This window comes from Oreochromis aureus, linkage group 14, assembly GCF_013358895.1.
Source record: "Oreochromis aureus strain Israel breed Guangdong linkage group 14, ZZ_aureus, whole genome shotgun sequence".
Taxonomy (NCBI): Eukaryota; Metazoa; Chordata; class Actinopteri; order Cichliformes; family Cichlidae; genus Oreochromis; species Oreochromis aureus.
The window spans coordinates 958,692-980,275 of NC_052955.1; the positions used below are offsets into that span (position 1 = coordinate 958,692).

Below are 21,584 nucleotides of genomic sequence, written 5' to 3' on the forward strand. Positions count from 1 at the left end.
GTCTTCTGTATGAAAAAGTCTTTTCCATCTTGAGTTTCACCAACTCTGTTACTCTTTTTATGTCCATGTGGTGGGCTTTGACATGTCAATAGCTTTAAGAGTCCCTTTGTCTGCTACTTCTGAAACTGAGGTAAGGTTAAGAAACTCATTCCCAAACAAGGAATCCACAAACTGAAGTCTGAAACTGCCCCGAAGACCACACTGTCTCTTGACTTCAACGATGAGATCCTCAGTTGATTCAGGCGCTCCATTAGAGAGTGAGCCTTCGACAGGTTCCGTCAGCCAAAACAGTCTTTAGGACCACAGGACTCCCCATAGGACTCTGTAGGCAAAAAAGAATTACATATCAGACATTCAGAAAGAATCATTTCAGTTTAGTTTTCATACAGCTATCCATACCCAATAGTCAAAGTTATAAAGATCAGACATAAAAAAAAAAGAATTTATCTAATGAAATACATGCGACTGAACCTATTACACTTATCTGAACACCTTTTATTTCTATATGCCTTTTTAAAGTCACAATGTGGACTGATCCAATCTTATAGTCAACCAATGGATAAGTATCAAGGAGTTCACAGAGTGAAACGAGAGTGAATATTCTTGTGGATACTGGGCTGAGCTCAAAAGCTCTGTCGTGCTCTCTGTACCAGCCACCAAGCTCTCTGACAATGTAGAATATGCTGTGGTACAAGGCAGATATGGTTTTTCAGTATTCTGGCAATCCACCTGCTGCCCTGTGGGACAGTACCATTCCCTTTCTATAAGTTATGCCCTTTAATCTCACACACTGTGCAAGGTTGACCTCTAGAATGTCAGGGAATATGTACCTAATGACTTAAGCTATCTCCTCTTTAAGCAAATCCACTAGAAAGGCCGATACAGCTGAGACCTCTAATTCAGACTTGCCAATAGATGGGGAGTTTAGATGGTAAGCTATCATCATCTGATGTTTTGACTTCTGTAATCATAAAGGTAAAAATTCCACCATCACAAAAAACATTAATTTTAATTGAAAAAAGGTATTCCAGTCCAGAAGAGTACCGATCTTTCTCTCATTTATACATAATGTTTTGAGAAGCAGCTCGCATATGTTCTACACAAAGTAGAAAAAAAGGGGGGGGAAAGGGTCCTAATTTTTGTTAGGACAATGTTGGAAAATTCACAATACATCACTTAATAAGACATACTCTGTTGAACGAACTTATCTCCTTGTAGATATCTGCTGTATTATTTGGGCTTGACCAATAGAATAGTCAATAAGTGACACTTCACCTAAAACAATGACTAAATGGAAAAATGATTTGGCATTTATGGGCACAGGTTCTTAAACCCACGTCTAAGGTGGCAGGATCCTTATTATAACTGGAGTGCGTGTCAGCAGCAAGAATTAAGCTATGGCACTGTGGGGCTCCCAGCTTCTTAAACTCTGACGGTTACAGCCAGACTAATTAGCCACTGTAGCCATAACTAGCACAAGTAACACAAACACTATTGCGCTCTCTCAGTGACTTTTTAACTTGCTAAGCCATCAAAAACGTCAGTGCTCTCTGTCACAGACATAAATTCCATATCCGACCGACAACAGCTGCTTTCTCCCGACTATGTGCAATTTGTTACTATTTTTCAGCTTTAGCCACAAAGCTAATACCAACTTTAGCTAGCACTGTAAAAACAACATGTAGATGCATTACAGATTACTTTTCATATAGCATGAACTACAACAATTCTGTGAAAACGTACCCAACTAAAACAAATGTATTTAAATTACTTACCTTCTCAGTATGCCTGACTCAGTGCCAAAGGTTGCATGTGGCTAAACAGTCTTCCAGAATCTGGCGGTCAATTGCGCTCTCCTTAAATTATGTTGTTGTCTTATTGGATAAGACTCTAGGTCTTATTATCCAATCATATTTAGTTGTTGTCTTTGAATATATTGCATCATTTCGGTTGTGGTCAAACATGATTACAATGGTTTTAGTATTCTAATTTAGTCACTTTAAATCAATGCAAGAAAAATGAGTAGTCTCAGTATTGTTTATAATCAAGTAAATGGTACTTTATTCAATCATGTAAATAAGAGAAACATGAAAGGCTTGTGTAGCATTAACTAAATTCATTTGTGCAAATTCAAAAGCCTGCCAATTCCCATTTTTTCAGTGTACGCATCAAGCCGAGAACGCGAAAAAGTCCCGGATGTGTTCTCGCTTCGCCCGTTTTATCGAGCATGCATCGGTGTGGACTTGGTACAGCTAAATATCCCAGAATGCATTTCGTCCAAAACTCAACAGCGGACTCCCGGCACATCGTTTTCAACCCCCCCCCCCTCCGCTCGCAGTCTTCTCACTACTCAGGTTAAAGAAACCCCAGCAGCTGTCTATAGTATTGAGTGTCCACTAGAATAGAAATAAAAGCGTTCTAACATCTCACCTGCTTGTTTTTATTAAGGTATGTACACGTATGTACATGTACACTATTTTCATTAATAGAGGTTTCACTACTGAGGTTAAAAATGATATATAAGTCACTTAGATCACTTCTAAATGTTAATGTTTGGTTTATTTCAGTGTTTTATTTGTTCCTGAGTAAACCGGTTTGGCTGTGATTACAGTTAAGCTTCATAACATGTTACTCACAGTTAAATTAGGAGGGGACGGCAGTAAAACTCCGGACCTGTGACATCATCACGCACGCAGGTGTTCCAATTGTACATATCGCGAGTCCGTGCTCGCGTTCTCGGCGGGTACGTACTCACCGAGAACGCGAGTACGTACTCGCATACTTGAGAATTGAGAAACGGCCAGTGAGTCCTGAGTGATTTGCTTACGCTATGGTTCAGCACAGGAAAGGAGGGGGTGAGTAGCTCAAATGTGCTGTTAGCATGTTAGCAGAGCGATGCTACTGTGAACCGAGGAGCTATTGTCTTGATGTGAGCTTCTACTCAGGGTTTTTTCTTCCAGTTCAGAGCAGAAATGTTTTTGTTAAGATACTGGATGTTGTGTTTTTCTTCACAATTTGAATTATAAGCTAGATATATTTCTACTAATGAAATTAGTTTGCTAACAGCAACAGGGATGAGTCAGTGAGTCAGTTGCGCTTGTGAATCATGATTCACGAGTCAGTAAAGTGATTCTCGAGTATTGAACGATTCGTTCATGATTCGCGCATCACTAAAGCACACTGTGTTATGTTGCCAGTTTGAAAGCATTTTAAGATGATGTTAACACTTCATAGCAATCAGCAGCCAGTGGAAGGTTCAGAGGATGATGTCATTCTGCTGCTGGGGGGTGTCTGCTGAGCTGAAGGCTTTAAAAGAAGCAGCGCTGGTCTGATGCACTCACTACTTTCTGACTTTTTGGAAGGTTTTCAGTTAAAAACTCTGACAGGTTCCTTTCATTTGCTTTGTGAAATATTGTTATGCAGTTACGTATTTCTCATCAGTTCATGTGTGTTTTTATATGAAAATGTTTGGTGTAAGTATTGTTCATTAAGCTGATTGTGACGGACCTTTGCATCATGACAAACTTCACAGAGGACTCATACTTCATCCTTGATGCCTACTTTGATGCCGGTCCTACAAAATACTTGTTTTTCTTGCTTCTCTTGTCTTTATATTCTTTAATAATTTGCGCCAATGTCCTGCTGATTGTGGTTATCTGTGTGAACAGAAGCTTACATGAACCTATGTACATGTTTCTGTGCAGCCTGTTTGTGAATGAGCTGTATGGTAGTACAGGGCTGTTTCCGTTGCTCCTGCTTCAGATCCTCTCTGATGTTCACACTGTTTCTGCTCCTCTGTGCTTCCTGCAGATCTTCTGTGTGTACTCGTATGGAAGTGTAGAGTTTTATAACTTAGCCATCATGTCCTATGACAGGTATCTTGCCATCTGCTGTCCTCTGCAGTATAACACACGAATGACATCCAACACGGTTTCTGTGCTCATCGCTGTGTCATGGATCTATGCTTTGTTGCTGGTTGCTGTGACAGTTTCTCTGAGCTCACCTCTGCAGCTGTGTGGGAACATCATTAACAAAGTTTACTGCGATAACTATGCCATTGTTAAACTGGCCTGTTCTGACACCACACTCAATAACATCTATGGACTGATCAGCACAGCATTCACCATTTTTGTTCCTCTCACTTTAATCTTTTTCACCTACATGAGGATCCTGAAAGTCTGTTTTTCTGGATCCAAACAGACGCGACAGAAAGCCGTCAGCACCTGCACGCCTCACCTCGCCTCACTGCTCAACTTCTCCTTTGGTGCTTGCTTTGAAGTATTACAGAGCAGATTTAATATGAACACTGTACCAAACATTTTACGTATTTTGATATCACTGTACTGGCTTATATGTCAGCCGCTCTTTAATCCTGTGCTGTACGGGCTGAAAATGTCCAAAATTTATGACATATGTAAAAGTTTGCTGTACTGGAAGGTTTAGCTCATTTAGCAGATGTATTAAACAAATGAGAATAATTAAAGACATTTCTTCAATGGATGTTATTTCCTGTTAGGCTGCATTCAGTCTTCAGCCACTTAAACACTGTAAGAGACAGCAAATCCTTTAATCATTTAGCAACACATAAGCAGCCACACGGTACCTTCCACATGTGTTCATGTAGGATGTCCAGATAAAATTGGTAAAAGCGACACCAACATGGTGGACTTTCTGTCACTGAATTCTTTGAGACACTCAAAAAAACAGATTTCAGCAATTTTTAAAATTAGATTCAGCAACTAGTGATGGGATTTCCGGCTCTTTTTAGAGAACCAGCTCTTTCAGCTCGGCTCACTGAAAAGAGCCGGCTCTTTCGGCTCCCTACCGGCTCTTCAGGTTGTTTTGTTGCTTTAATTAATTTATCATTAACAATAATATAAAATTATGCACAACTCATCAGGAAGGCCAGCTCTGTTCTGGGATGCACCCTGGACCCAGTGCAGGTGGTGGGAGACAGAAGGACTCTGGCCAAAATAACATCTCTGATGGACAGAGTCTCCCACCCCATGCATGGAAATGTTGCTGAACTGCAGAGCTCCTTCAGTGACAGACTGCTGCATCCTCGATGCATGAAGGAGCGTTTCCATGAGGTCCTTCCTCCCTGCAGCTGTCAGACTGTACAATCAGAACTGCTCCCAACAATCACAGATGTTTACATCTGTGCTGTAACTGCAATAAGTTAATCAACCGATTTGCACTACAACCTGGTTTGCCTCTTATCTGTAGTTATTTATATTTAATTTAATAACTGTACAGTACTCTGTTTATAGTAACCATTGTCCTTAATGTAAATATGTAAGAAAAATTGTGTATGTTTCTGTTCTGTGTACTGTTTGTCTGTATATGTGTCTTTCTGGCTGCTGTTACAACCAAATTTCCCCTTGTGGGACAATTAAAGGATTATTCTATTCTATTCAAAAGAAATTACTAATGTAAAACAACAAAGTTGTGTTATTTATATATATATTTATATCTAAATATATACGGTGGCCCCTAGAGACAAAGCATGTACAAACTCCAAAACACATTTCTAGCGTTAACTGAACTTCCAAAACAGAGCTACCTAGATCACTTAAATTACACAATTGAAAGCATATGTATGTTTTTTGTGTGTTTATACACAAGCACTCATATATATTCAAATAATAAAAAAAAAAAAAGTTAATTTACCTGTTACTACCACACACCAAATCCGGTCGTTGGTATTTCCTGGCTTGTGTAGCCACTAGGTAACAAAAGCTCAACACTGCGCCGAGCATCCTGGAGCACTTCTGTTGTGTTTTGTACGTGCTTCGGAGTTTGTACGTGCTTTGTCTCTAGGGGCCACCGTAAATATACTTTTATTTATTCACTCCACATAAAATGTAATACATAAATCATATAATACAAAAAACAACTATTCACATTTCAACTTTTAACTATTTAAATTTTCAGCTTTTTCCTTTTAAAAAAATTTAAAGTGAAACAACATAAAACACTACAAACCACAACACAATTAAATATAAATTAAAATATGAAAACAAAAAGAAGATGCACATCCTCTGTCATATGGGCCTGCATGAATAAACTTTCTGAATCCTTTATCATCTGCAACTGAAAATAGTTGTGGATGATTACTATACCTTTCTAATGTGACGTTGTTGTCCCTGGCTCTCTTTCTCTCTCTCTCCCTCCCGCTCTGTTCCTGTGCTACTGCGAGTGTAACTACCGCCCCTCCCCCCTCTGCCCAGCGCAAAGCACAAGGCTCGCGTGCGGAGAGAGGGTGAGAGAAAGAAAAAAAAAACCCCACGGCGCCCAATAAGGAGCCGGCTCGCGTCGTTCACTTCAAAGATCCGGCTCTAAGAGCCGTTTCGTTCGCGACCGACACATCACTATCAGCAACACTGAAAAAAAACCAGTCGGCACAGAATGCTGAGTTTAACTGTTAAACGTTCCATCTTACTTTAGTAAATAACTTTGATGTAAAATGTTACATTTAATGAAATCTAGTTTGAGATGTTCTAAGAGAGGTGGAGTCTAAGACCCAACCTGACATATAGACACAGACTAACAGGCTGTCAGGGGTCGTGTGTGGATGCGAGGAAGAGACGACCCAAACGCAGGACTCATGGTGCAGGATACACAAGTTTATTATAGTGAGCGGATGAACAGAGCATGAACAAATGCTGACTGGCTGGCTGAATTGAAAACACACACGGGAACGACGGCAGTGACAACATCACATCAATGACACCGAAGGAAAACTGAGGACTTAAATACTCTGACTGATGAGGATGATAACGAGAGACCGATGAGTACACAGCTGAACATAATCGGACACATAGGAAGTAGAACCAGAACTATTGACACTGAGACAGAGGGCTGGCACGGTGAAGCAGGAAACATGAATGCGGAAAATAAACGGAACATGAACTAAAATGCTGGGTCAATGACCCAGGAACCCTGACACAGGCACACACAAACATAAACATGCATTCCCACTCTCATGCACACATATACAAATACTCAGCTCACACCCAACATGGAGACACACAGAAATGAACACTGTACACACACTAACACTCCCAGTACATACTCTATAACAGGTACCATCACCCTCAGAAGGGCAATATGCCCTCAGACCCAGGAGATGTTTCTCTTTAAGCTGGGGTGGAGACAAACAGACCGTCCCCCGGTCCTGCAGCAGCAAGGAGGCCCACCATCCCAGACCCCAACCAGATGGCCAACTCCTCCTCCCGGGAACGGGGGTGTGAGAAGACCCCATACCTCACTCCACCCGCTCATATGTGGTGTTGATGCATGCTTTTCTAAAGTGCATTTAAATGGTGGTGCTAACAATCCTCTGCCAAATAGCATCTGGTAGCAGCATAGCCTCTCCCGGGAACCCTCAATGTCTACATGTATTTAAAATTAAGAGGTGGGCACCGGCGCCAGAAGTGAGGTTGAATAAACAGGCTGTTCTCTGAATACCGGTTAGTGAGCCCACCTCCAAGGCCCTATATGTCGACCCAAATTTAGGCCGTTACAGATGCAGACTGCAGCCCAATAACCATCAGACGGCATCTGAGACTGAAGGGCTTCAAAAACAAAAAACTTCTTCAAAGACCTCGACTCCCTGAACGCCACAGAACTGACCGTTTGGACCAAACATTGGACATTGAAAGGTGGAATAAAGTTTTATTCTCTAATGAGAACAAATGTAACCTTGATGGTCCTGATGGTTTCCAACGTTACTGGCATGATAAGCAGATCCCACCTGTGGTGGTTTCTATAACGATGGAGCTACTCATTACTGAGTTCATGTTTGGAACTTTGATTTCTGTTTTCGGGGGTTTACAGTTTTTTTTTTGGAGGTGTGGTCCTAAACTTTTGATTAGCTGTAAAACAGCCTGTTTCAGTTTAATTGATATTGGTGCTGATTTAAATGCTTCATGACGATCGCGTCAAAGCATCATTCAGCATCCCAATTCTCCCTGCTGTCCTCCAGGGTGTTGGAAATGATTAAGCCTATTTATTTAGTCATTCATCAATTGATTGGTATAATTTGAAGCTTAAAAAGGTTAATTCTAAGCTAACATTTAGTTTTGTTTTGACATCACTTACACATTTCTATTCTATCAGCTACCTTTCCATCCTCAGTGGCATCAAAAACTCAAAGTTTTAGTCCATAATGAACACCATTTTTAAACTTAAGGGCATCGAGAAGTGCACGTGGCACCAGGAAATTCTAGGCCAAAGGTTGATGATTGATGTTATAATCATATCATCAGATCTGTGGCCAGATGTTCTGGACACTCGGGTGAAGAGAGAGGCTGAGGTGATCGCCACCTGGTGATGAATTGGATCAGGTGGTCAGGGAGGACGCTGGACAGACTTGGAGCACCCACATGTATAGTGAGAACCAGCTGGGAACACCTAGCAGAGGGCCCGGTCCGCAAAATCTTCCACCTCTGGCAGATCTTCAGCAGCATTCTAAGGAATACTGAAGTACTCAGTACTCTTGCTGCAGCATTTTGGATTAACTGAAGGCTTTTCAGGGTATTTTTAGAGGCCATGCTGCTAGTGAGTCGGTTATGAGCTAAGCTAAGCTAGCAAAGCCTAAAGACAAAGTGAGCGAATACAAATTAGCGAGTGAGTACACAGAGAGTGTGCTTCGGATGAAGCACATGAAGATTATACTATGAAATAAGATGTTATCCATGTTATCCCAACAGGAAGTGATACTCTGCTGCAGAGAGAGCCAACTCCATTTCAAAGCTCCTGACAGTTGATCTAAACCCTTAAGATAACATGAAAAGCAGTAAAAGTAAAACCTTGAATAAGCATTGAAGAGCTGCATATTAGTTAAATGTAGTTATTGCTAAAGCATAGTCATAGAAATGATCAGTTGGCCTGCTGGGGTGTTTATGCAAAAGGAGCTCTGAGGAGAAAGCAGAGTTGTTTTTCTCAGCCATGAAATCATCCTGGTGTTTGATTCCTGAACATTTCATCTCTTTCTCCTGGACGAAGGTAAACCGGTTCCTCTGGAGAAATTAACGGTGATTTTCAGATTGTTTCTGAAAATTACAATTTGACTGTCATTTTGCAGAAGATAAGACATTTCTACACTCAGTTAAAGTAAGGGTCAAAGGTCATTGAACCACAGACGTTGTTCTCTAAAGTGAGGTGTGCTGGCTGGAACAATTTGTGCATTTCACCTATAAAGATTTTACCTTCACATTTTTTTTTAAATCTCCTACATCTGACCTTAGATCAGCTGTGACAGCCAGCTGTGTCTGACGCCTCTGACTCTGTGATGTGTGTCAGCACTTATAAGCTCCACCCACCTCCTCTTTCATGACATGAAGTAGGTGCATTCACAACCTGAGCAGACTGTTGTTTTTTGTGTTGTTTAGTTTTTATGGGTTGTTTAATTTAACTTTTATACCTTTGCATTCTTAATTTTGCCCTGAGACAAAGAGGTAACAAATGTTGAAATAAAAAATTATAAAACAAACAAAAGAAAAAAAAAAGTGAACTGCAGTAATGCAAAGAATTTGTAATGGTACTGAACTGTTGTGAGGGGACTTGTGCAGCTGCTGCTGTTTGCACCAGCTGATCCTGAGCATGTGCTGCCATGACGCCCCAGAAGGGCCAGGCGTTAAAGCCTCTGAGTGTCTGTGTTTTGTTGAGCTGAGGATGCTTTCAGTTCTGTGAGGAAGGAGCACAAAGCCCACGACTGACTGTCTGCTACCTTATCTCCCTCTCCTGTTTAGACGCTTAGACCTCAGTCCAAAAAGCAGAGTACTTTCAGTGTTTTGCAGGTCCTGTTGGTGTCTAACCAAAGAGAGATGATGTAGTAGTTCTTTTATGTTTCGAAGTTAGAAATAACATTATATGATATAGACTTCAGACGCTGCAGAAAAATGAACAAGCCCTATTTGTGGCAGTAATGAAGTACACAGAAAAATAAAATAAATAAAGCCACACACATTTATAGTTTTCATTCTTTTTTAATCTAACTCAATATTGTGTTAACTTTTGAATAAAGCAAACATTTACATATGTCACGAATTTTGGACATTTTCAGCCCGTACAGCACAGGATTAAAGAGCGGCTGACATATAAGCCAGTACAGTGATATTAAAATACGCAGTACATTTGGTAGATTGTTCATATTAAATCTGCTCTGTAGTATTTCAAAGCAGCCGCTGCAAGAGAAGTTGAGCAGTGAGGCGAGGTGAGGCGTGCAGGTGCTGACGGCTTTCTGTCGCGTCTGTTTGGATCCAGAAAAACAGACTTTCAGGATCCTCATGTAGGTGAAAAAGATTAAAGTGAGAGGAACAAACGCTGTAAATGCTGTGCTGATCAGTCCATAGATGTTATTGAGTGTGGTGTCAGAACAGGCCAGTTTAACAATGGCATAGTTATCGCAGTACACTTTGTTAATGATGTTCCCACACAGCTGCAGAGGTGAGCTCAGAGAAACTGTCACAGCAACCAGCAACAAAGCATAGATCCATGACACAGCGATGAGCACAGAAACCGTGTTGGATGTCATTCGTGTGTTATACTGCAGAGGACAGCAGATGGCAAGATACCTGTCATAGGACATGATGGCTAAGGTCAAAAATTCCACACCGACATACGAGTACAGACAGAAGATCTGCAGGAAGCACAGAGGAGCAGAAACAGTGTGAACATCAGAGAGGATCTGAAGCAGGAGGAACGGAAACAGCCCTGTACTACCATACAGCTCATTCACAAACAGGCTGCACAGAAACATGTACATAGGTTCATGTAAGCTTCTGTTCACACAGATAACCACAATCAGCAGGACATTGGCGCAAATTATTAAAGAATATAAAGACAAGAGAAGCAAGAAAAACAAGTATTTTGTAGGACCGGCATCAAAGTAGGCATCAAGGATGAAGTATGAGTCCTCTGTGAAGTTTGTCATGATGCTCTAATTGTTCATCAAACAGTCTTAACACTAATTTTGTTACATATATGAAGGCTAATTAACACAATTCACAAGCATCAAGACAACAAATTAAGTGCAGATGAATCATATTTAGTCACTGACATCAAAAACATTATATTCAATATAAAAAAACCTTCCTCAATCAAACATGTTTGTGTGAAATACCGTAAACACAGGGTAACAGCATGTGAATCATACACACTCATACACACACCCTCACACTCGGCTGAAGCCTTGCTTCTTTTAAACCATTCAGCTCAGCAGACGTCACAGCAGCAGACTGATCTCATTATGAAAACTCCTGACTGGCTGCATGAGTCAGAGGAAACCTGACAGGACCTGCAGGACAAAGATCATATGTGTCGTGACAGGTTTCCTATATGACAGTGGGCCTTTAAAAGAGTTATAAACTTCAATCAAAATTTGGTTTAGTTACAGTTTATAATAAGTTCATGTGTACTTGTGTGTTTTCAGAGTTCTGCAGCAAACACTGCTCCACTTTAGATCACAGCAGATTAACAGCTCTTCAACAACTTGTAACGGCGGTCTGGCGAGGAAGGAGCGGCTAACAGGTCTAGCAGGTATGTGGTGTGGAGGTTAGCCGGACAACTCAGAGGCCAGTCAGTTAAACAGAACAACAGACCTTTATTTGTTGTTAGCAGAGCGAGAACATACAAGCCAGGTCTCCACGGCTCTAATCTGTCCATACATACATGTGCCGGGGTTAAGTAGTCACCGGCGCCAGCCCCGTTACAAAGGTATGGTTTCTCTCTAAATAGATTGCTCAGCTGTAATGGCTGTAGCTGCACTCACACTAGGAGACTGTCCAACTACTACAATAATAGGACGACACCCTCTAGCGGTGCTATACCATAATAAGGGTTACAAACTGATGGCAAAATTTAAAGCATGTGAACCCACCACCCATAATCACTCATCTAGCTTTCGCTAGTTAGTGTCTGTGTCCTGCAAATGCTCTTTTATGTGGTTTTAATCATTTTATTTTATCACTGAATAATCTCTTAGTCGAGTTGTGTTTTGTATTTTCTTTTATTTTTATTTACTTTTATTACATATCACTTTTTTAAAACCGGCTTATTATATTTGTACATTTTATATAAATATTTTCTTCCCTCTGTTAATACTATCCATATGTGTATAGCGCTGCAGAACTGTGCCCCCCCCCACCCAACACGTTTGCACTGAGTAGGAGATGCTCTGTATCTCATTGTACAACCGTATAGTGACAATAAAGGCATTCTGTTCTATTCTATGTTTTGTATTTTCTTTTACATATTTATACTGTGCTGCGGCTAATTAGTGCTCTCCACCTGTAGGTGTGGTGTACCACCTGTTGGTAATTTAGTGTATTATTGTGAAGCACTTTGGTATACCGCTGGTTTTAAATGTGCTATACAAATAAAGTTGTATTGTATTGTAAGTCATCATCATACAAACCAAAATCATTCACAAAAGCAAAATTCGTAAAATCTTCATTTAACGTTGATTTTCATGTCATTACAGCAATGGGCCCGACACCTCATACTCCTGTAGCATCCTTTGCAGGAGATTCTGAGCGACACAATCCAATACCTTCTACAGTCTACAAAAATGGTGAGCAAGCTTCTACACGACCTCAAATATCTCTGAGAGAATAAAGAGCTGGTCCAACAGTCTACAACCAGGGTGAAAACCACATTGTTCGCCTTGAATCAGAGCTTTGACTAATGGACAATATGCTGGAAAAGACCTTCCCAGGCTGAGGAGTCTGATCCCTCTGTAGTTGGGGAAGATCCTCCAGCCCCTACAACATCCAGGAACTCAGTTGAAGTCAGCAACACCCCACCCTCACTATCCACCGTGTGAGTAGAGCGCCACTTTTCCATTCTGATTCACCTGACGGTTTGGCAGAATCATTTTGTCAGACCAAAAGTCTTGTTTTGTGGCATTACCAAACTCCTCCTTCAGCCTACTTTTTGCTTCAGCTACTGTTTCAAGTGCATTCTGCTTGGCCTGGTACCTGTCCAGTCCTACAAATATCTAGGACTGCTTTCTTCCATTTGTGCAACATCTCTAAAGTTAGAAATATCCTGTCTCAGAGTGATGCTGAAAAACTAGTTCATGCATTTATTACTTCCAGGCTGGACTACTGTAATTCATTATTATCAGGATGTCCTAAAAACTCCCTGAAAAGCCTTCAGCTGATCCAAAATGCTGCAGCAAGAGTCCTGACAGGGACTAGAAAGAGAGAGCAGATTTCTCCTGTTTTGGCTTCCCTTCACTGGCTTCCTGTTAAATCTAGAATTGAATTCAAAATCCTGCTCGTCACATACAAGGTCTTAACCCTTTAAGACGTACCATAGAACCAAGTCCGCCAGACATATTTTTACATGCTGTAGTGCCATTTTTGGGAGCATTTCAAGTTGCTATACATCAATACAACCGTTATAGCCCAAATTTTAGTAATATGTATGCATTAAGTCAAAAGAAACTACATAAATTGCAAAACAGTGCAATAAACTAAAAAAGAATTGAAAATCGTTTTTGTTTTTGTTTTTTACATATATTTCTAGTTAGAGAAATTTAAGAGGTTTATTCCTCAAAACTGTAAATACAAAAAAGTTGCACAAAATAGTTTCCAAACACAGGGAATTTATCTTGAGTGTCTTTATAGTTTCATTTTTGAGATACATCAACTTTTATGTATTGCAGGAAAAGCAAAAATAAATATTATAATGCTAATTTGCAAAAAAAGCAGCATGTGCATCAAAATAAACTATTTCCAGCAGTGCAATTTGAGTTCTAAGCATCCCAGAAACTATACAGAAAAGCATAAAGCCAAATATGACTTTTAAAAACACCAGTATAGGCTTATAAGGCCCCGAAAGTTAAAAACTACATTTTCCGCGAAAATGATGTCACTTCCGGTTTTGGCCAGGTAATGGCGGACATACGATAGTTCCCGCTGACGTCTATTCCAACCTAGGGAGTGTTGCGAACAGCTGATTGGATAGGCAAAGTGTGTTTCTGGAATATTATGTTTTTGTTGCTGCAAGTCTGGAATATTCAATTCAATTCAATTTTATTTATATAGCGCCAAATCACAACAAATGTCGCCTCAAGGCGCTTTATATTGTACAATAGATCGCACAATATAATGTTTTTGTTGCTGGAAGTGCTTTTTATGCAATTTTTGCAAAGCTATATGTGGAAGGAAACTGTGACCTAGGACAAGCTGATGGCATAACATGTAAGTACAACTCCTCCAGTTCCATATGCAAAAAAAATTATTGCGCTAGCTTACGTGGTTCCAGTTCTACAAAGATTTCAAAATAGTTACGCAAAACGGAGCGTGCCCGCTCCGACCAGTTTTAAAGGGTTAGGGTACCTCAGTGTACCAGGAGACTTTAACAAAGCAAACCTCAGACAAGCCATGCCGAACCTTTATCAACATATTATGTGCCCGACAAGGGGGATAGAATCTTGGACCATTGCTACATGCCATACAATTTATTTATTTTCTGCTGTGTTTTACTTGCATCTATTTGAAACAGTGAGTGTAAACACAAAACATTATTTTATTTTATTTTATATGCTGGAATATACAGAAAATAAGTTTAAATGTTAAACAAATTTCTTCCAGTCAGAGAATGTTGCATAGAATTTAATTTTTGCTTGACGCATAAAGTTAAAAAATTAAAACTCATAAAACAAATTTTAAAAAGAGACTTTTCCATTTGATTACATTTTATATGATGGAGTATGCAGAAAAAATAGAATTGGGCTGAATGATCTGTTGCTTTATTACCTGTTCAGGTTGTGTATCATGTCTTTAAAAAGTAACTAACTAAGTAACCAGGTAACTAATTACTTTTGAAGTAATCAGTAAAGTAATGGGATTACTTTTTTGGAGAGGTAATCAGTAATTAGTTACTGATTACGTTTTTCAAGCAACTTGACCAAAACTGTTCCTGAGTATAAACAAAACATACAGAGGGATGAAGTAACCACGAGGGAGGTGATACACTGGTCTGCCCAATCAGAAGCTATGTTACAGGATGCGCTCAACAACATAGACTGGGACATGTTCAGGTCATGCCCAGTCGACATCAATGAGTTTAGGGAAGTAGCAGCGAACTTCGTTAACATGCTAGCGGACGAGATCTTCCCCATATTTAGAGTGAAGATATTCCCAAATCAAAAACTGTGGGTGGACAGATAGATCCATGCTGCAGTGAATGCCAGGACTGCCACCTACAATGCTGGTGATATGAGCGCCTACAAAGCGGCTTCATGTGGCGTGCGGCACGCAGTGAGGGATGCCAAACGCTGGCATCGGGAGCATGTGGAGTCTCACTTCCACCAAGGCAACACAAAGAGCATGTGGCACAGACTATGCACCATCACGGATTACAAAGCCAGGGATACTGGGACGATCAACACCAACTCTGCATTCACCAACGAGCTGAACCAGTTCTACGCCCATTGCCCAATGCTTACTACTGTGTGACAACTGAGGAAAGTGATGTCATCAGAGAGGGACTGGTGATCAGCATCGCAAAGCACGACGTCCGAGCGGCACTAAGGGAAATGAACACAAGGAAAGTGTGGGGATCAGGGAAATTATTTTACTGCTATTGTTCATATTACCATGGCATTAATAATTAATATTGATATTGCATTCAGATGTTCAAACATACTGGTATCATATTAGCCTTTATTACAGGTCCAGTGAGAACCACTTTAAACTGTTGAGTTGAATCTATAATCTTAAATGTTTATATGCAGATTGCATTGTAAAAGACAGGCCTAACGCTGAGTACACTCTGTGCCAAAATAAGACAGGAAACTGCATGCTTTGCAAAAGTGAAACCGAAAGCAGAGTCTAAGTGCAAGTTATTTTGAGGAGCTGTTTGGATGATGCTATTTGAATAACCAGGTTATTCTTTATTATCTTTTATTCATTTATATCTTTTGATTAAGCTTTTAGTAGAGGTTCTTGATTAAAACATTTATTCAGTAGATTACAAATACATAGTTTCAGTTCGGTTATTACATATATGAGAGTGGCTTCTGTCTCTCTGTCTGGTGAGAGGTCAGGAGCAAGTTGGCGAGGTGAAATAGGGTGCAATTGTGGTTAGCACACACACACACATAGACACCCACACACACAGACTCAGAGAGAATCATTTATAGGTGAAAGTTTAATCATATTTTGATTGTGACTGCAAATTGTGCCTGCAAAAGTACCGTTTGTTGCAGAACGACTTGTCCTCTCTTTGAGGTCCCCATGGACTTGTCCTCTTCCGATGTTCCAGAGAGACAAGCGGGTGTCCGGTGGTGACAGGAAGCACCTGCCGTGAAGATATAAGTTCTTTTAATTGTGTTAAAAGTTGTCAACAGAACATTTGTGGTTTTGAAACTGATGCATGTGATGACGTGAGGGGCGTCAGTAAACATACCCTGAGGCTATAAAACCATTCTTGTGTAGTTGCTGGGCGGAGATCTGATGCTGTCTGCGTACAGTGTACATCTCCCCACGCTGCGTGTGTTCATTAAAATCAATTGTTTGACCAAGCTCTTCTGGACCATGGTTGTTTTTACTCTCGTCCTTAACTTTGAACCCTTAACAAAAGCCGTGGGGCCAGACAGCATCACGTGCTGTCTGCTGCGCTGCTGTGCTGACCAGCTAGCCGGTGTGTTTGCTTCCATCTTCAACGAGTCCCTGGCTAAGTCTGTGGTCCCCACATGCTTCAAGAGATGCACCATTGTCCCTCTGCCCAAGAACAACAAGCCCTCATGCCTGAATGACTACTGCCCAGTTGCACTGAGTTCGGTGGTTATGAAGGTGTTCGAGAGGCTATTGAAGAACATCCCCTCTTCCATCCCAAACACCACAGATCTGCTTCAGTTTGCCTACCGACCCAACAGATCCACAAAGGATGCCATCGCCCACGTCCTGCACACCACTCTCAGCCACGTGGACAAGAAACAGGGTAACTATGTGAGAATGCTGTTTTCTGATTACAGCTCAGCATTTAACACAATAGTGCCCGGCAGACTGTTCACAAAGCTGAGGGATCTGGGACTCAACAGCCATCTGTGAGCATGGGTGTTGGACTTCCTCACTGGCAGAACTCAGGTGGTGAGGGTGGGTAGGTGTGTCTCTCCGACAGCATCACCATCAACACAGGAGTACCACAGGGGTACTCTACTCCCTCTACACTTCAGACTGTGTGGCCACCCACGGCTCCAACACCATTGTGAAGCTTGCTGATGACATAGTGGTGTTGGGCGCCATCTCCAACAACGATGAGGCGGCCTACATGGATGGAGTGAAGAATCTAGCATTGTGGTGCACGGATAACCACCTCCAGCTGAACGTCGGCAAGACCAAGGAGCTGGTGGTGGACTTCAGAAGGAGTCTGCACAGAGGCTACAAGTCCATTATCATCAACAGAGTTCCAGTGGAGAGGGTGCAGTCCTTCAAGTATCTTGGTGTCCACATCTCCTCAGACCTGACATGGTCTGCCCACATTCAGGTCCAGACCAAAAAGGCTAGGCAGCGTCTGTACCACCTCTGACAACTGAAGAAGTTCAGGGTCTCTCCAGTGATCCTCAGGTCTTTCTATGCAGGCGCTGTGGAGAGCATCCTCACAAAGAACATCTCATCCTGCTTTGGGAACAGCTGTGTTAAGGACCAAAAAGCTCTTTGGAGAGTGATCCATACAGCAGAACACTGCTGCAGATTTTTCCAGATTGTTTTATTTTATTTACTTAATGTATCTAATTCACTTACGTACTGCACATAATGTCCTCTTTTGTATCTAATTCACTTACTGTATATGATATTCTCTTTTGCACAGTTGAGGAGCATTACAGGACACATTTCACTGCGTGTTGTACTCGTATAACTATGCATGTGACAAATAAAGAATCTTGGAGAGGAGGACACGGGAACTGTACCGTGGGCTGGGAATTAACATTTGGGAGTCACACACTGTTGGGAGCTGGGAGAATTCACTGTGCCACTGTGTGAAGATAGTGAATTTATTTACATTGAAAGGAAGTTATAACAGTTCACAATCTCATTTCAAAAGGAGACCTGCATTCGAGTCCGCTCCCTCCACACCCAGACACGTATGACTGCTGGGGAATTCCCATGATGCACTGAGTGTTAATCACAAATTATTATTCATCTCTGGCTCTCTTCCTGTTGTCATCCGCTCACCCCAACCGGTCATGGCAGATGACTATTACTTGTTACTTTATATTTTATTGTATTATTATGATATTTATATTATATTATAAAGTAAGAAGTATTTGTACAAAGCAGAAGAATATGTTCTGTTTCTGTGTTCATAAGGACTCGCATTCGATAGTCACTGTTTGAACAGTGATTTCACCTTCAGAACAAAACACTGTTAAGTTTTTAGTGTTTTAGTAAAAAAACAACCCAGAAAGTCATTGGCTTTGTTTAATTTAGTCACAGAGTAGTCAGTAAGTTTAGTTATATTAGATAGATAGGTTTTATGTATAAATATCTATCTACCTACCTACCTACCTATCTATCTATCTATCTATCTATCTATCTATCTATCTATCTATCTATCTATCTATCTATCTATCTATCTATCTATCTATCTATCTATCTATCTATCTACATGAATGGAGAAGTACCATGGGCTCAGAGAAGAGCTGCGAAGATGTGTAGGGTGAAGGTAACAGTGGTCCAAGTGGTGATCGGAGCAGTTGGTGCAGTGACTCCCAAGCTAGGCAAGTGGATCCAGCAGATCCCAGCAACAACATCCCAGATCACTGTCCAGATTGGCACAGTCCTAGGAACAGCTAAGATGATCAACAATCAAAATCCAAAGTCCAACTTTAGGAACCCAATGAAGTGTACAGCTATGATACCGCGCAGGACTGTCACACTCCCTGGCCTCTGGTAAAGGACCCGAGTTTAAAGGATAGACCTCCCGCAGGGGTGAGAGGGATTTTTTTTACATATATTACATATATCACCAAAAAACTATTTTTTCTATACATCTGCTATCTATAACCAGTAAACCCTTTAATACAGAAAACATGCTTACAGGCTTTTCTTATTTTGGACATTTGTGTCCCATACATAATCGGATTGAAAAGTGGTTGAATGATGAGGAAATACAGAAACAGGAAGATTCACAGTGTGCTGGGTACACTGCTCATATCGAACCTGCTCTGAAGTATTTCAAACAAACACCCAAAATAAAAGCTTAAGAGTGAGGCCAGGTGCGGTGCACAGGTATTGATAGCTTTACGTCTCGCCTGTTTGGATCCGGAAAAGCAGATTATGAGTATTTTAATGTAGGAGTAAAGGACTGGAAGCAGAGGGACTAAGATGCTGACAGCGGTGTTAAAAAGTCCATAAATGTTATTCACTTTTGTACCTGAACATGCCAACTTAACAATCAGATAGTTACTGCAATACAAACTGTTGATGGTGTTTCCACACAGCGTCAGGCGGAGGGTCAAAGATAAGCCAATCAACATGTTAATAAATGAGAACAAACATACCGAAATAATAAAGAGAAATACTTTGTTATATGTCATTATGGCGTTGTATTGTAAAGGACAGCAGACAGCGAGGTATCTGTCATAAGACATGACGGCTAAAATACAAAATTCAATGACAGCGTATGTGTACAAACAATAAACCTGCAGGAAGCACAGAGGAGCAGGAACAGTGTGAACATCAGAGAGGATCTGAAGCAGGAGGAACGGAAACAGCCCTGTACTACCATACAGCTCATTCACAAACAGGCTGCACAGAAACATGTACATAGGTTCATGTAAGCTTCTGTTCACACAGATAACCACAATCAGAAACGTGTTGGCAGCAATGATCATGATGTATAATACTGTAGTTAATGAGAAATAGGAGAGTTTTAAACTTCCAACATCCATGTAACCTCCAAGAATGAAATAAGACAGAGGAGGGGAAGTTACATTTAGCATAGTTTTTCTTTAAGTCACAAAATCAGTATAAAAAGATGACACTGTGTGATTCAAATAATTACCCCCAAATCTTCAGCAACATTTGGAAACAAAAGTTGTTTTGTTTTTCTCTCAACTTTTTATAGTAAAAACCTGCATTAAAGACACCACCTCACCTGTTCACCTGCTCACCTGTGAATACTCCTGCAGGTGTTTCCACCCATAAAAAGCTGCACCCCAGTGGTTGGTGCAGCTTTTTATTATCTTCCACAAACTGACTCAATCCACACACAAAAAACCAAACAAAACCAAACAAAAAAAACCAAAACCCATTAGCTAAGAAGAGTATGAGTGATTGGTCCAGTTCATGCCAGGAGGAAACCAATGGCCCTTCTCTGAGTAAAATGGTGATTGAGACCAAGAGCATCTTTACAGTTAGGACTGGAATAATTACTGTGTGACATAATAATATAAATGATATAAAATAAAGCGTGCTAGGTTATTATTTCATGAGAATTTCAATACAGATCAACTGCCCCTTGTAGGGTCTCCAGAGCACTTTGGTCCTGGTGAAGGGCTGCACTGTGATCTCACAGGGCCTAAAAACAATAAATCGGCCTAGCCTCCTGTAAGTACTAACACTTGCAGAAGGGGCTGAGGAAGTTGAGTGCTTTCTGGATTGCTTAGTAGTCACGGTGGGAGCTCTGCGGTCTGATCTTTGATTGATGAATCTGGCTTTAGGAACCTGGAATGTCGCCTCTCTGGTGTAAAAGGAGCCTGAGCTGGTGCTTTAGGCTGAGATTGACAGGTTACATATAGTCGGGATTGTCTCACCTTGGTTTCTGGTGCTCCAGGAACCAGTTTCCTGGAAGCGGGCTGGACTCTATACCACTTGGAAATGGTGGGTATTCTTGTATCCCCAAGTTCGTTGCCTGCACATTGGGTTTTTTCTGTTTGGACAAGAGGGTTACTTTCCTGCACCATCTGTTCAACCTCTCCCTGACTCTCCCTGAGTCACGCCACCATGCCCACCTCTCTTAACCCTTTAAGACCTACCATAGATCCAAGTCCACCAGAGCTTATCTTTATATTTTTACATGCTGTAGTGCCATTTTTGGGAGCATTTCAAGTTGCTACACTGCAAAAACTCAAAATCTTACCAAGAGTATTTGTCTTATTTCTAGTCAAAATCATCTCATTACACTTAAAATAAGACAGAATCAGCAATCATACATCAATACAACTGTTATATCCCAAATTTTAATTATTGTACACTTAATGCATACATATTACTACATAAATTGCAAAAAAGTGCTATAAAGTACAAAAAAAATGAAAATCATTTTTGGGTTTTTGGTTTTACACATATTTCTAGTTAGAGAAATTTCAGAGGTTTATCCCTCTAAACTGTAAATGCAACAAAGTTGCACAAAATAGTTTCCAACCACAGGAATTTTATTTTGAGTGTCTTCATAATTTTACTTTTAGATACACGAATTTTTATATACTGCAGGAAAAACAAAAATAAATATTATAATGCAATTTTGCAAAAAAAAAACAAACCAAACAGTGTTTTTCCAACAGTGTAATTTAAGTTTTAAGCCTCCCAGAAACTATACAGAAAGGCATAAACTCAAACATG

General features: G+C 40.7%; 3 protein-coding genes across 3 annotated transcripts; 1 reads left to right on the plus strand and 2 right to left on the minus strand.

The window, feature by feature from the left end:
• The first annotated feature begins 3,516 nt into the window (after nucleotides 1–3,516).
• On the plus strand, nucleotides 3,517–4,443 carry LOC116314349 (olfactory receptor 10J5-like). Its single transcript, XM_031732332.2, has one exon. The coding sequence runs from the start codon at nucleotides 3,517–3,519 to the stop codon at nucleotides 4,441–4,443; it is 927 nt and encodes a 308-aa protein (XP_031588192.2).
• A 5,554-nt stretch (nucleotides 4,444–9,997) lies between these two features.
• LOC116335338 (olfactory receptor 10J5-like) lies at nucleotides 9,998–10,939 on the minus strand. The gene has a single exon (XM_031758998.2). It carries the CDS (start codon nucleotides 10,937–10,939, stop codon nucleotides 9,998–10,000), a length of 942 nt encoding a protein of 313 aa, XP_031614858.2.
• Nucleotides 10,940–19,147: 8,208 nt separating this feature from the next.
• On the minus strand, nucleotides 19,148–19,963 carry LOC116325936 (putative olfactory receptor 8G2). The gene has a single exon (XM_031747000.2). It carries the CDS (start codon nucleotides 19,961–19,963, stop codon nucleotides 19,148–19,150), a length of 816 nt encoding a protein of 271 aa, XP_031602860.2.
• Nucleotides 19,964–21,584: the final 1,621 nt, after the last annotated feature.